Source organism: Alternaria ventricosa, assembly GCF_023758065.1.
Source record: "Alternaria ventricosa strain BMP 2768 chromosome Unknown scaffold_1, whole genome shotgun sequence".
Classification (NCBI taxonomy): domain Eukaryota; kingdom Fungi; phylum Ascomycota; class Dothideomycetes; order Pleosporales; family Pleosporaceae; genus Alternaria; species Alternaria ventricosa.
Window position 1 is genome coordinate 2,151,903 of NW_026055681.1, and position 14,089 is coordinate 2,165,991.

General features: G+C 52.1%; 5 protein-coding genes across 5 annotated transcripts; 2 read left to right on the forward strand and 3 right to left on the reverse strand.

The window, feature by feature from the left end:
* Positions 1–89: 89 nt before the first annotated feature.
* J4E93_000748 (uncharacterized protein) lies at positions 90–2,316 on the reverse strand (the record flags this gene model as incomplete). Its single annotated transcript, XM_049338707.1, has 5 exons — positions 90–404; positions 458–587; positions 637–842; positions 894–1,246; positions 1,299–2,316. 5 exons carry the CDS (start codon positions 2,314–2,316, stop codon positions 90–92), a joined length of 2,022 nt encoding a protein of 673 aa, XP_049204592.1.
* Positions 2,317–3,803: 1,487 nt separating this feature from the next.
* J4E93_000749 (uncharacterized protein) lies at positions 3,804–4,412 on the forward strand (the record flags this gene model as incomplete). The annotated part of the gene is made up of 2 exons (XM_049338708.1): positions 3,804–4,031; positions 4,080–4,412. 2 exons carry the CDS (start codon positions 3,804–3,806, stop codon positions 4,410–4,412), a joined length of 561 nt encoding a protein of 186 aa, XP_049204593.1.
* A 3,140-nt stretch (positions 4,413–7,552) lies between these two features.
* Positions 7,553–9,197, reverse strand: RRP3 (ribosomal RNA processing protein; the record flags this gene model as incomplete). The annotated part of the gene is made up of 2 exons (XM_049338709.1): positions 7,553–8,451; positions 8,510–9,197. 2 exons carry the CDS (start codon positions 9,195–9,197, stop codon positions 7,553–7,555), a joined length of 1,587 nt encoding a protein of 528 aa, XP_049204594.1.
* A 1,938-nt stretch (positions 9,198–11,135) lies between these two features.
* Positions 11,136–12,220, reverse strand: J4E93_000751 (uncharacterized protein; the record flags this gene model as incomplete). Its single annotated transcript, XM_049338710.1, has 2 exons — positions 11,136–12,045; positions 12,096–12,220. 2 exons carry the CDS (start codon positions 12,218–12,220, stop codon positions 11,136–11,138), a joined length of 1,035 nt encoding a protein of 344 aa, XP_049204595.1.
* A 474-nt stretch (positions 12,221–12,694) lies between these two features.
* J4E93_000752 (uncharacterized protein) lies at positions 12,695–13,639 on the forward strand (the record flags this gene model as incomplete). Its single annotated transcript, XM_049338711.1, has 1 exon — positions 12,695–13,639. The coding sequence occupies one exon, from the start codon at positions 12,695–12,697 to the stop codon at positions 13,637–13,639; it is 945 nt and encodes a 314-aa protein (XP_049204596.1).
* Between the last annotated feature and the right edge of the window lie 450 nt (positions 13,640–14,089).

Below are 14,089 nucleotides of genomic sequence, written 5' to 3' on the forward strand. Positions count from 1 at the left end.
AATGGGATCGTGCAGCCCATACACCGAACGCCTCCTTAGCCAACCAAACCAAACTTGCATATGCGCCATCCTCTAATCTGCACCGTCACCTAAGTACAAGTGACATCGCCAAGCCCTGACATCTCCCTCACAGCATTCTCAATCTCATCTGTACTCATAACACTCACAAACGTAGCCGTGAACGAATCCCCACCCGTGTAGTTGAACGAGTCTTCACCGAACTTTTTCTTGAGTGAAGCTTCGTCGCCCCAACCAGATCCAGTGACCTCCCATTTCCCGCCGCCAAGGCCCTGCTCGAGAACCTTGCAGGCAGCTGTGTTTGGAAGTGGCGCTGGTGCTTCTGGTGCTGGCTCGGGTTTCGGCTCGGTGTCGGAAGCGGGGCGGTTGTGGACGTTGCAGATTTCCTGTGGTGTTGTTAATTCACAATCTTCGTCGGGATGTGTAGGAGGTGACGAACATTCTTCAAATCTTCATTTGTGACCTCGCCGTTCTCGATGATCGGGCGGCCTGGAACCGACTTCTCGGGTGTTGGGGCTCGCTTTGTGAAGAGAGAACGTTTGGCTGCCGCATCGGGAAGATCGCACAGTCTGTGGCCGAGTTAGTACGTGATTATTCGAGGCAAGAAAGATATCGTACGTATTCTGCGCCAGATTGTATGGTACTTTGAGGCTGTCCTTGTCGGGCTTTGGCGATGTAGGATATTCCTCGCCTTCTTTAAACGGGTTGTCGTTCCTGACTTCCGAGTTCTTCAACATGAACTTCTTCATGTCTGCCGGTGCGGTGTCGTCGCCCCAGTTGCTGCTTAGTCCCGGGATGCTGAAGAGGTATGCAGCAAGTCCGGCCTTCAGTCATTAGCGTCTTGTGTTGGGTTGGAGATGTTGCCGAATACTTACTATGGCTGGTGCCGCAGCGGAAGTTCCGTCAACTGGCGCAGTGGAGTCATCCTTGTCGTTATGCTTCGCAGCAACAACTTGAACTGCGTCGGCGTATACATCGACTTGGCCGCCTTGGCCCTCCTTGCCTTGGACTGTATGTGCGTAATACTTCCCGGTCTGGTCCACGCCACCCACAGTGATCATTTCAAACCTATTGTCGGTGCCATAGGTTTGCGGTATGAGGGAATCCAGAGTGCGATGTTCTCCATCATTACCCGCGGCGATAACAAGCGTGACACCGTCTTTCTTGCATTCCGCGAGTGCATACTCCAATACCGCAATCTTACCAGGATGCTGTTCTATGTCCCAGCCTGAACTGTTGTTAGTGTGGTCTAGGACGAGGTCGTGGAAGGCAATACTTACCATAAGATAGGTTGATAATATACCTTGCGTTAGGGTCGGGATTTTCGAGCTTTTGTTGCCTAATGTCCTTCCTTGTCCACGCCAATGCATACTCTAGCGCTGAGTCCGTAACGCCGCGTGGTTTAAGTTCAGGTCGGTCAGGGTTCAAAGGGTTCTTGGCCCAGTTCCTCATCTTCACGACAACAAGATTTGCTTTCGAAGCCACACCACTGACGTATCCGGCTGCGATACTCGCAACCATAGTGCCGTGACCAGTGACATCTGTCATATCCTCTGGGCCTTGTTGATCTGGCGTGAGCCCAATACCAGCGAATGTGTATCGGTTAGCAACAGTAAAGTCCCGAACCTCGCGCTCTGAAGCATCGAATTCTTGGTGGCTTTTACGATAACCACTATCGAGGACGTAAATCGTTTGACCCTTTCCGAGTGAAGGCTCAAACACATAGTTCGGTAGCTTTGTGGGGTCGTTTCTCTGGTTCCTGGCTGATAGCAACTTGAGATGAGCTGCACTCTCATCCCTCTGGTTGAGTGCCTGAGCTTTGACATGGAGTGAACTTGGAAGTAGTGAGCTCGGATCTTCCTGCGGAGGGATGACGCGCAACTCGCCATCATCTTCAGTAATAGGCTCGATGAATCTTATGATAGGATCCTGGCGGACAATAGCGGCCTCCGCGTCAGTAAGATTCAGATATTGACAAGAAACATATTCGAGTTCATCGAAAGCGATTATGTCGCCTTCCTTGTCACCAAGCGGCGGCTTCTTGGCCCACTCTTCGTATTGGGCTCTGTTGATGCCGTCAATGGTGCTGAGAAGATAGGCTCTGGGAGTATCTTCGTCTCTCTTAACGCGCTTCGTAGTCTCCGCGATCTCTGCTGGAGAGGCGTCATTTGAATCCGGATGGCATGTATCTCTCTTGATTCCCTTGTCGTCTGAGGTGGCGCATGATGGTTTCACCACGGAGTTGGCCGAATCGTTGGGGCTGAATAATGCAGTTCCCACTTTGTCATTGGTACCCATCCTGTGATGGAAGGAGACAGTAGGCCCAGTTGTAGCGGCTGCAATAGTGATGTGTGTGAGGAAGACTGCGATTGCTCCCAGAACAACGCGCGAGATGTGAACCATGTCGGAAGCCTTGGCGAAGCGGGGAAGTTCACAGCGAATCGGATAAAGAGGTGCTCAATTGCCGCGAACAGCCAATCGAAGAAGGAGTATTCTGATGGATGCGAAAGTCACGATGTGTACAAGGTAGTATGAGAGTAGTCGTTGCGGAATGTTCGTGTATGGTCTCGCTTTTGGAGCGTCATGCCTTCTTCATATATTCAAACACATGAACAGAAATAGAGCACTCACTTTGGCCAGCCCACAATGACAAACGGAATGTTTCCATGCCGACGAGGAAACAATACTGTTCGGATGCCTGACGCCTCCCTCAGGTTTGAAATTGCCAGCCTGTTCTGACGCCGAGGGGCGTAAGGCATATTCGAGATGCTTTATCTTTGGATCAGAACAACATACCGGTCCTGCGGCACGGGAGTTCGAACAGACGCTGCATAGGACCACTGAACGATAATTTCGTGTTGAAAAAGGTCTGTCTCGATCAATGTGAGCCCTGCTCAACGGGTCAAAGAGAAGTCCAGCTGTCCGCTAGACTCGCATCTTTTAGCCAGATCGCGCAAAGGGTCTGAGTTCGATGAGTTGGAGAAGTGACGGCGACAGAGTTGCTGCGCAGAGCCTCCAAAGATCTGCGTAGCATCATCGTTGAAACGTACGTTCGCCTTGCCGTCGAGTATCAGGTATTTGCGTTCGCTGATGTCAGCGAGGCACGTCGGATCGCGGACGTGAATAGCATCAGCGTCTCGCGAAGGCAGATTGTGTTTTCATCGACGTGTCGTTTCAAGGGCCTGTATGGGGGCTGCAATGATTACGTGAGTGTTTGCAATGGTCTTAGTAGTCGCAATGTCCTGTCCTTCTCTTTCTCATACTGCGTGCCGCGTAGCGACTACCCATTAAACGCGCCGCACTTGATAATGTAAGCTAGAGGCTGTCGTGAGTCCCGATCGTGTAGGGAAGGCAGGGCCAGCGTCGCAACCTCTAAACGAAGTAAACACGTGTACTTCTCGCGCCGCAACACTCTGTGGCCCTTCAAAGACATGTCTAAGTCGCAGCGGCATATATCACGCGTGAAAACGCGTCGGTAGCTGAGCGTGTCGAGAGAGTAGGAGCGCGACCCGACGCGGCTCTGCGGCAGATCGATGATGGCGGGGAATTAGCGCAACAATGCGGAGCCTCCGCCTGCCGGCAGAGCCACATTTATGAAAAGCTCTGCCAACGGATGACATCGGCGATCTAGAATTCGGCATGGCATCTCAACATGTTATCGGAGATATACCCTTCTGCATCAGCCACTACTTCGCGGGCAGAACAGCGATTTCTTGAAGCCTGCTACCACATACCTTGTTCGCTCATCTACACCAGTTTTACCTTTGCAACGAAACAAATTCACGATGGCGACAGACGACATCCAGATCCCGCAACACGTGGGCCTCTCAGAAGCACCCCGCGATGTCGAAGCCATCAAGAAGCAAGAAAAGGCCGCTCTGTTGCCACACTGGGATTCCGGCATCGCATTCAAGCTCGGCTACAACCTTCGCACACGCCTGCTTACCTTTGAGCGACCGGCTGTCGTAGATATTTCTACCATCAGCACGCCAGGTCATGTGCTTTTTCATGCCGTGAGTACCATGATCGACGCGTGTAATCGATATACTAATACGAAGTAGGTAACACACTCCGGCACAGCCCTAGACAACGACTTCTGGGTCAGCCGCAAACGCGCAGCCGTCATCCGCTTCAACGCAAGCACGTGGCGTCTGCAGAACCAATTTGAAGGCGACGAGGAGAAGTTCAAGGCCAAGATGGGCCTCGGTGAGACGGCGAAAGACTATGCGATTCACGGTGGTGGCGTGCCGATTTACATCAAGAACTGTGATGGACCGGTTGCGGTGGTCGTTGTGAGTGGGTTGAAGCAGTGGGATGACCATCAGGTTGTGATTGAGGAGTTGGGTAAGCTTTGCGAGGAGATGGAGAAGGGTACTGCGGGTACGCCGATTTAGGAGGTGGGAGGGGTACATAAGTAGAGCTGATTTGGACCGAGTCTTCCTTTTATCATCTACTCCAATTTACCATTTTCGAAACATGAAGGGCCAGAATCCATGGGTGCAAAAAAGATAAACCCGAAAGCGATATGGCTGTCGTGTCCTGCCGAGGACTCGTTCTCTCCAAAATTCGTTCTTCGCACGATACATGTGCGGCGTCGGCCTTCCAGAGGACTAAATCGTCGAAACCAAAGACCTGGGTTTCAATTTCGATGTTACAATTCGCTGATGCAAAAGATCCTTCCATAATCCTTCAAAAAGGTCTTTTTTTCCCAATTCATGTGGCATTCACAACTTCCAAAGTCTCCGAAACCCCATGCTAGTCAAGGCATGACTTTGCCCCTTTGCCTCTGCCAAAAGTTACTTCCCTCTCCCTCGGTGCGAGCTACATCCTTCTTCAAGCCTTCCAAATTTTACCAACTCCAACACATGCGAGCACCTGGTCTTTCCGAAAACTACTCCGCCACTTATTATGTCTTTTGGCACCGAAGAAATCTGCGCATTCTTCAAAACGACACATTACAGGACTATGTCTCTCGACGTCTCCATGAAAGCTAGCGCACTATAGCACCTGGCCAGATATAAAAGCTCGCACAGTCACCCTTCTTCCATCACTCTATCATTCACTCCTTTGCACAAGGATACCAAAAATTAGTATACGCCTTAACATGAACTTCCTGTGCTTCTCCCCAAAAGCTTACATTGTTTGGGGCATGTGCAGTTTTCCCAGCCCTTTTCCGCGTACTTTGAGATCTCATCGGCACTGAGTTTTCTGCTTACCATCTACTCAAAACCTCCGATTACCAAAACGAACTAGGTATTCACGGAGTCATGGATAGTAAAACTCGACAAGCGACGCTCCATGTGTTTGCTGTCTCCTGCGGCGGTCTCAGCACTCAAAACAAACAGCTGGGTAGTTCATGCGCTGCGCCGGCAGTCGGCAAGACCAGCAAGCAAACAGGCGTGTCGCTGCCGATCATAGTACGAAGCTATCTACTGTATCAAAGACCCTCTTCAAGGTCCGCATAATCCGAAAACTGGTTTTACATGACCGATGTTCCCTGCCAGCAGATTTCCAAAACTGTCTACCGCTTCTATGTATGACCGTCCGTTCCTGACCTTCTTCTACTTCCGTCTTCCTTGCCGTGAGCGTCGGAGCATTCATCCCTCTCTTGTCTGTTCAAACCCTAAAAGCAGCTGGGATATGCGAATACGTGGGCTTTCCAAAACGCAACGTGGAACACGATATGGCTTCTGTCGTCCGCAACTTGCTCAATACCAAAAAACGACGACTGCTCCCTGATGTCTCTCGGCGCTTCCCCTGTGATTGTCGATGCCACTTCAACACGTGATACAGAGACGTATAAATACCCCTCAGTAATTTCTTCCTCTTCCACTTCATTATTCCCTCACTCAGGTTTGAGTATTCAAAAACGCTTCGGTACCGGATCATGGTTGTTCCTGTTCTTTTCCAAAAATCCAATGTCGAAGATCTGATGGCTGCTTTCCCGCACTCCGCGCGTTTATCCGAAAACGTCGTTCAGTCCACCGCACTCCAAATTGACAAACATTTGCCTTATGATTGGGAAACGCCGCCGAACAGAACGATGTGGGCTCCAAAATCTGCGTATGAACGAGTCATGAGCTTGTTCGTTTCTTAAGCTCCTAAAACCAACATCAAAGCAGACCTCGTTATGTGGGCAACTCCGGCGCTGGTATAAAGGGGTTTTGCAGCACTTCACTCTTCCTCTCAACCTCGCTAGTGTTATTCAGAAAACGCAATTCAAAGAGATAATGAAACCTTACATGATTCGTCGAGCTTATGAGATTTGCTATGCTACACGACGTTCTTCTCGTCCGATTGAGTTCGTGCGACAAACGGAAGTGCAGAGTATTATTGTACTGTTGACGGGCGACGTGCTTGATGTAAGATTATGTTGTGTGCTGCGCAGCACATGGAATATGATTCAAACGATTTCGGAATGCTCAGAACCAGTTTGTCGTAACAAAGCCGCGAATGCATACTCGAGATGGATAACTGAGTCTTTCCGAGAGCCAGTCCCATGCGCGAAAGATCATCGTCTTTTCAGAACGAGACATGGCTCTCTTCCCGAGCGAATTTGAAAACATGACTTGGCCTTGATAATTTTTTGGTAACCAAGAAGATATGTGTTGATCATGAGGAAGGACGAAGCATGGACAAGAGAGAGCAGGTTATATAGCCATCCACAGCCACGAGCTTTCAAAGTCGCATAGCAGAATAGTTCTGTCATTTGGGCAAGTCTCAACTCAAACATTCGGATATCGTATACTATGTAGATAACGAGAGGATCTTTTAATGGTGAAGTATGAGCAAGATGGTACCGAAAGGCGGAGCCATACTCGGGATCTTGCTCAGTTTTGCAGAGGACATAAGCAGGAGGAACTCAGGTTTTGAACTCATCACTCTCTTTTTCTGTGGTTTTTGGAAAGAGAAGAGAAAGTTTGGGTGTGTGTAAGAGGAAGGGAGAAGACGCCGTCGCAAGGTGCCTTTCATACTACGCACTGTAGCGGGCTCTCAGAGTTGCATGAGTGATGGCTCAAGCTATTCGTGCGACTCTTTCCCAAACGCTGCAATGCCGTGTCCCATGTAAAATGTGGAATATCTTTTGATCTTGAAGTACAAGCCGGATGGTAACAGAGGGCAGAACCATTGAAGGCGGCAGTCGATCTTTTGAGAGGACACAGCAGAGCAAAAAAAGATCTCAGAGCCATGAGAGCATTCGATATCTGTTTCGAAGAAAAGAGGAAGTTTTGAATGCTAAGAAAGCAGGAGAAGAGTCGACCGAGCGACGCCTTTTATACCCTCCACACCACCCGCTAGGCCCCTGAAAGTACCCAAGACAAAGCGATGTGTTCATATATCATATTCGATGCTCGCATAATCCATCATAATCCACCCCACCCACAAACCATCCACAACAAAGAACACAAACTTTTCGGTCCTGACCAAGGGTGCCATCTTCTCCAAGACATGGTCGGGGATCAAGCAACTCGTAGGGTATACGCGAAAAGATCAAAACGCCAAAACTGACAGCCTATATCTAGGGACAACACATCTAACCTTCTTCCGTGTCCATCGTGTCACGACCTCTACCCCTGCCTCCACCGCGTCCTCTCGATCCACCTCGACCACCGCGTCCACCCCTGCTGCCTCTTTGCTCGTGGTAGTCTTTCATCTCTCTGACAGCTATCCTCTGCGCATCACCAACGCGCTCGGCGTAGACCATCGCTTCGTCCTTGTTGATGACCTCTTCAGGAATTTTCTTGCCAAGCGCGTTCTCAATCCTTAGCCAAATCTCTAGATCGTACTGTGTAACGAACGACACAGCCTTACCCGACTTTCCCGCTCTGGCAGTCCGACCAACACGATGGACGTAAGTCTGAGAGTCACTCGGCAGATCGAAGTTGACGACGAGATCAACGGCGGGGATATCGAGACCACGGGCTGCGACGTCGGTGGCGACGAGGATGTCGCGGCTCTTTGACTTGAATTTGTTGAGGGCGCCGAGACGGGCGGACTGACCTAGTTGACCGTGTAGCGGGATGGCGCCGAAGCCGAGGGTGCGGAGGAGGATGGAGATACGTTGTGTTTCGTTGACGGTGCGGGTGAAGATGATGGTCGGGTGGCCAATGTTGTCGTTGAGGAGATGGATGAGGTAGAGGTCCTTCCACTTGAATGGGAGGAAGATGTAGCGCTGGAGTAGAGTCGAGACGACTTGGTGCGAGGAGCTGCTGATGCTCACGCGGACTGGGTTTTGTAGGGCGGCACGTTGGAGACTCTCAACCTTGGAGGACATCGTCGCAGAGAATAGGTATGTGTGTCGTCCCTCCCTGGGTAGGACCTTTAGGATCTTGTCTAGCACGGGGCCGAAATCTAGGTCGAGCAGGCGATCGGCTTCGTCGAGAACCATGTACTTTAGATGCTTCAGACTGAAGCCCTTGGTGTTTTCCAGATCTAAGGGTGCGAATGATTAGTAGGTGTCTCACATGAAGTTCGTAAGAATATTACTCACGATCAAGTAGACGTCCCGGTGTCGCTACTACGACGTGCGGTTTCTTGGACAGCGAGATGGCCTGTGGTACCATATCCATTCCTCCCACCAACGTCGCGCACTTGACGTTGATGATGCTACCCAAAGCATCCACCTGTTGTGCGATTTGGTATGCCAACTCTCGTGTCGGGGCCAAGATCAGACCAAACAGCGGTTGCGGCTTCTCGAGCAGCGACTGAAGGATAGGTAGGACGAATGCCGCCGTCTTTCCAGAACCCGTCTCGGCCAACCCGATGACGTCCCTGCCCTGGAGGGCGAGTGGTATAGCTTGTTCCTGGATCGGTGTTGGGTGTACGTATTTCAGATTCTCGACTGCGTCGCAGAGCTCTTCGCGCACGCCTAGATCGGCGAAGGTCTTCTTCGGTTCGTTCGCGGCGGGTTGCGCTTCCTCGCTCGTTGCGTCGGCGGTGGTAGAGGGCCCTGCTTCGTCTTTTGAACTGCTGTCGTCTACTACATCTTGTGCTTCTTCGACATCAGTTGAGTCCCTCTCTTCGGCGTCGTCGTCGGCGTTGGACTCGGATTCCGGTGGTGGTGCAGGCTTCTTCTGAACTTTCTTCGCAGGTGCGTTCGATGGTCGCACTTTCTTCGACGACGCACCGGCGGCGGTGGTCGCGTCCGCGTGGAGCTTTCTTTTGGTGACTCCCGGCATCGTGGTGTTGTGATTGTCGAGGCTGGGAAAAGTTGTCCGACAGAATCATGGTACCGCGGTTCCCAACCAAAGAAACCGCGAAATCTTGGCGGACCCACCTAAAAGTTCGAAAGCCGCAGCTCTAGTTTGCGACTACATGCGACGAACTCATTCGCTCTACAACACCACCACGCTTCCCTCCAGGCTATTGGAGGTGCCATACGATCGCGACGCAAGAAACACACACCCGAACATCAACAGTACTCGCCAATAATCCAATCCGACCAAGACAGCTGAGTTTTCGCAATGGCTCGTGGAAAAGGAACCGCGAGGAAGAAGCAGTCGGTACGCGACAAGGAGCTTTCCAAGAAGCCGATAGCAGGGACACCAAAATCCATGGTCATTCGCATCGGTGCGCAGGAGTGGGTGTGATCGAATCGAGTAACATCCGACTCGTCTGCTAACAAAATCTAGAGTAGGAAGATCTGTCTCAGACCTCGTAAACGATGTGCGCCACTGCCTGGAGCCCGATACCGCTATTCGGCTGAAGGAGCGAAGGGCGAATAAGCTCAAGGTATGGCGTACACAGTCAACAGCATGATTTAAGCTAACAATCTCAAAGGACTTCCTTGTCATGTGCGGACCGCTTGGTGTCAGCCATCTGCTGCTTTTCTCCCGCTCAGAAGTCGGCAATGTCAACCTCAGACTATGCCGTGTCCCCCGCGGACCTACCCTCCATTTCCGAGTCGAAAACTACAGTCTCTGCAAAGACATTCTCAAGTCAATGAGACGCCCACGGGCTGGCGCAAACGACTTTCTGGTTGCGCCTCTGCTTGTCATGAACAACTTCCTTACCAGCGATGCGGAAAGAGAACGACTCGGCGACAAGGCACCTCCTAAGCATCTCGAGAAGCTTGTGACAGACATGTTCCAGGGCCTGTTTCCACCCATCCAACCGCACACTACCCCTCTACACTCGATCAAGCGCGTCCTCCTGCTCAACCGTGAGCCTCCCTCGGAAGAGAATGGCTCCGTCACAATCAGCCTGCGACATTACGCAATCACAACGAAGGTCACAGGCGTACCGAAAGCCATTCGCCGGTTATACGCAGCTGAGAAGCTCATTGGCAGCAAGGAGAAGAAGAAGAGCGCACTGCCTAACCTGGGCAAGCTCGAGGTAAGCAATCACTCCCCAAAATGCATGTAGAACATCCACTAACTCCACCTCCAGGACGTCGCAGACTACATGCTCGACCCCTCAGCCGCCGGCTACACATCCGCCTCCGACACGGAACAAGACACCGACGCCGAAGTCGAAGTCGCGCAACCCGTCCGCCAAAAAGTCCTCTCCCGCAAAGAAAAAGAAAAGCTAAAAGCCGGCGACGAAACCTCGCACGCCCGCGCCCGCGGCTCAAAACCCCGTGTCGAGAAACGCGCCGTCAAGCTCGTCGAACTGGGTCCGCGTATGAAGCTGCGCCTTACAAAAGTCGAAGAAGATGTCTGCGGCGGCAAGATCATGTGGCATGAGTACATCAAGAAGAGCAAGAAAGAGGAGCAGGAGTTGGAGAAGAAGTGGACACAGAGGAATAAGGAGAAAGAGGAGAGGAGACGCATTCAGAAGGAGAATGTGGAGAAGAAGCGTAAGGAGAGGGCTGCTGCTAGAGGAGAGACTGGCGAGGGTGAGGGAGAAGGTGAGGAGGACGAGGACGAGGAGATGGATGATGATCTTTTGGATGCGTATGACATGGAGGATGATGTTTGGCAGGATGCTGCTGATGCTGGGGAGGAAGAAGATGAAGATGAGGACGAAGAGATGGAGGATGAGTGATGTGGTCTGATAGAAAAGTCTTAATGATACCCTGAATGTTCAACGCTTCATCCCGAAGTACAAGCAATCAGTCCCAAGGCACATGCAACACAAACGGGTATCAAATCTCACACAACCCCTTCAAGTCCCCCTCATCCCTTCATCTTCTTAATCAAAACCCTCTCCCCATCCGCACTCAACTCCCACCCCACCCCCTCCTGCACCAACTCCTCCCAGCTCCTCTCCGCGCACCTCTCAACAAACGCCCTATCCGCACTCAAATACGCTCTGCCTAGACACTTAAGCGCATGCACCCTAACCCCTCCATCCGCCCACTCCATAACCCTCCTCTGATACCCATCCACACTCCTTCTCACGCGCCAAAACCCCACGTAATCATCCGCCACAAGACACCTCAACACCTTCTCCACCCTCCAATCTTTGTATCCATACCGTAGTTTTGTGGCGCGCGCACCGGAGTAATCGGATTGCCGACATGCTTGGTCGAGGATGAGCAAGCCGACGACTTCATGAAGGGTAGATGGCGAAAGCGGGTTTACGGGGTGGATCTTCCCGAGGAGGGAGAGCAGAGAGGGGAGGTAGGAGGACCAGTCGTGGCAGAGGATGCTGACGTGGATGGCGAATGTGTAGGCGCGCAGGGCGAAGGCATCGGTGCGTGAGGACGCGGTTATGGCCTCTCGTAGCTTGCGGAGGGAGGCGAGGACGGTGGAGAGTTCTTGGATGGAGGGCGTGAACGCTTTTTGGGGTATGGGGTTGTGTGGTGTGTTTGTGGAGGTTGAGGCGAGGGGTGGGCGGGTGGTGGGTTGTTGACGGGCTTCTGGGGGTGCGTGTTTGGAGAGCGAGAGCGAGGAGAAAGAGGATGTGAGTTTGGAGTTGGCGGCGGGCGCTGTCGTCGACTTGGTCGTGGTGGTCGTGTCGGGAGGCGGGATGCTGACGGAGATGAAGAGGCGGTCGAGTTCGTCGCGGTTGAGGGCGCAGAGTTTCATGTAGCGCTCTATTATGCGGTTAAAGTAGATTTCTTGTGTTTTGAAGTCATTTAGTCTGTATCCTCGTTAGATTGTGTCGATACGTATGGGGCGAGAGGGATGTACCGTGTCTCTCCTTTGGAAGGGAGTCCGTATGTCTCCAGGACATCTTCGCGGACGGGCTTCAGCCGGTTCCATGCACCTGAGGCAGCGCGACGGCTGCTGGGTCGGCCGGGATCTGAGGACTTCATTGCGCTGGTGGTTGGGTGGAGGGTTCTTGTGGAACGCGCGGGAGGTCAAGGAATGTCAAAGACTGGAATGATCATGGCTGTATATCACCTAGCGTATTTGCGACACATGTTGTGTGGTGGTGAAAGCAACCGCGCTCGAGGGCTGGGAAGAAGGGAAGGTGGGATGGAGGGGCAGCGCACGAGCTTGACGCGTCGGAAATGCTCTGTCTCGTGACAACAGCGAGACCACTGACAATGTTGCCCATAAAGAGCGACTGCGCTGTCAAGGTCATTGCTTTGCTTCAGAAGCGACGTGTTGTTCTCGCAAGCCTGACCAGACGCGGCATAGTCTACCTAGATCGCGTGTAGTCCCTGAGGGTATTCGTGGATTCCCCGAGGCCGCTTCATGACATGTGAACTTTCAACAAACACTCATATAGTGCAGGCCGTCCCACTCAACTCTGTATTCGAAGATCCACATCAGATAATCCCAACATGGAAGCTGCGAAGGAAGCAACTTCAAAAGCCGCGCAAACCGGGAAGGAGCTGGAGCAAAAGGTTGAAGAAAAGTTGATACTACTATGGGACGAACTCTCGCCATGGCAGCAAGACAACCACTACATTCAATCGGGATACCGCGCTCAATCCAACTCGTTCGTCAAGTCCTGGAAGAGTCTCGGGTATCTTCACAACGAAACCGTCAACATCTACACCCATCTCATTGGAGCTGTGATGGCTGCCATTTCGTCCGTCGCGCTCTACAACATATTGGCTCTCCGCTATGATACAGCCACTCAAGAAGATGTCTGGGCCTTCAGCTGCTACTTCGCAGGAGCCGTAGCTTGTTTGGGCATGAGCGCGACGTATCACACCATACAAAACCACTCGCACGAATTTGCTGTCTGGGGCAACAAACTCGACTACCTGGGCATCGTTTTTTTGATTTGGGGAAGCTTCGTACCCATCGTATACTACGCCTTTGCCAGCGAACCAGAACTACAAAGGACTTACTGGACTATGATTACAACGCTGGCAGCTGGCACATCTGTCGCAGCCACACATCCCAAGTTCCGCACTCCCGCATTGCGACCCTTTCGAGCGCTCATGTTTGTGCTCATGGGTCTTTCCGCTGTCTTCCCTGTACTTCATGGCGTTCAACTGTACGGTGTCGAACATCTGCGCAAGAGCATTGGCTTGGATTGGGTTCTCTTGCAGGGCGCACTGTACATTGCTGGCGCGGCTATTTATACTGCGAGGGTACCCGAGAAGTGGAGCCCTGGGAAGTACGATATCTGGGGCTCAAGCCATCAGATCTTTCACGTCTTGGTTGTTCTTGCGGCAGCTAGTCATCTCGTGGCTTTGGTAACGGCATTTGACTACGCACATACGCACGGGATGGACAAGGTGATAGATGGTATGGGAGGCAAGATATGGACATGAGTACACGATATCATCGCGGAGCGCAGTCAATGATATACTTCAACACCCCATTTTCGAATGCCATGCCGTGAAGGAAGCGATCGACAAGGATGTATTTCGAGAACGCGCACAGACCAGCCGATGACGCCGTGGCTCGATCGCCAGCCACCTTCCCCATAGATTGCACAGATTGGCACGTTTGTGGGTCAGGGCAGCCAATCACGCCTCAGCACCGCAGCTTCCGATCTTCGAGCTCTCTTTCCCAGAACTCAGGTTCCCGGCTTCCATTCTTCTTTTCCCTTCCACACCGCCCGTCGCGTCTCTTCCAACTACTTGCGCATCATTTCTACGCATCGCCGCATCCATTGCACCTTTACGCGCATCAATTGCTGTTCCGCCCCGCTTTCGCGACTTTACACGCGGTTTTGCGCACCATAACGTCATCTCTTACCACCTGCCACTGCTAAGCTA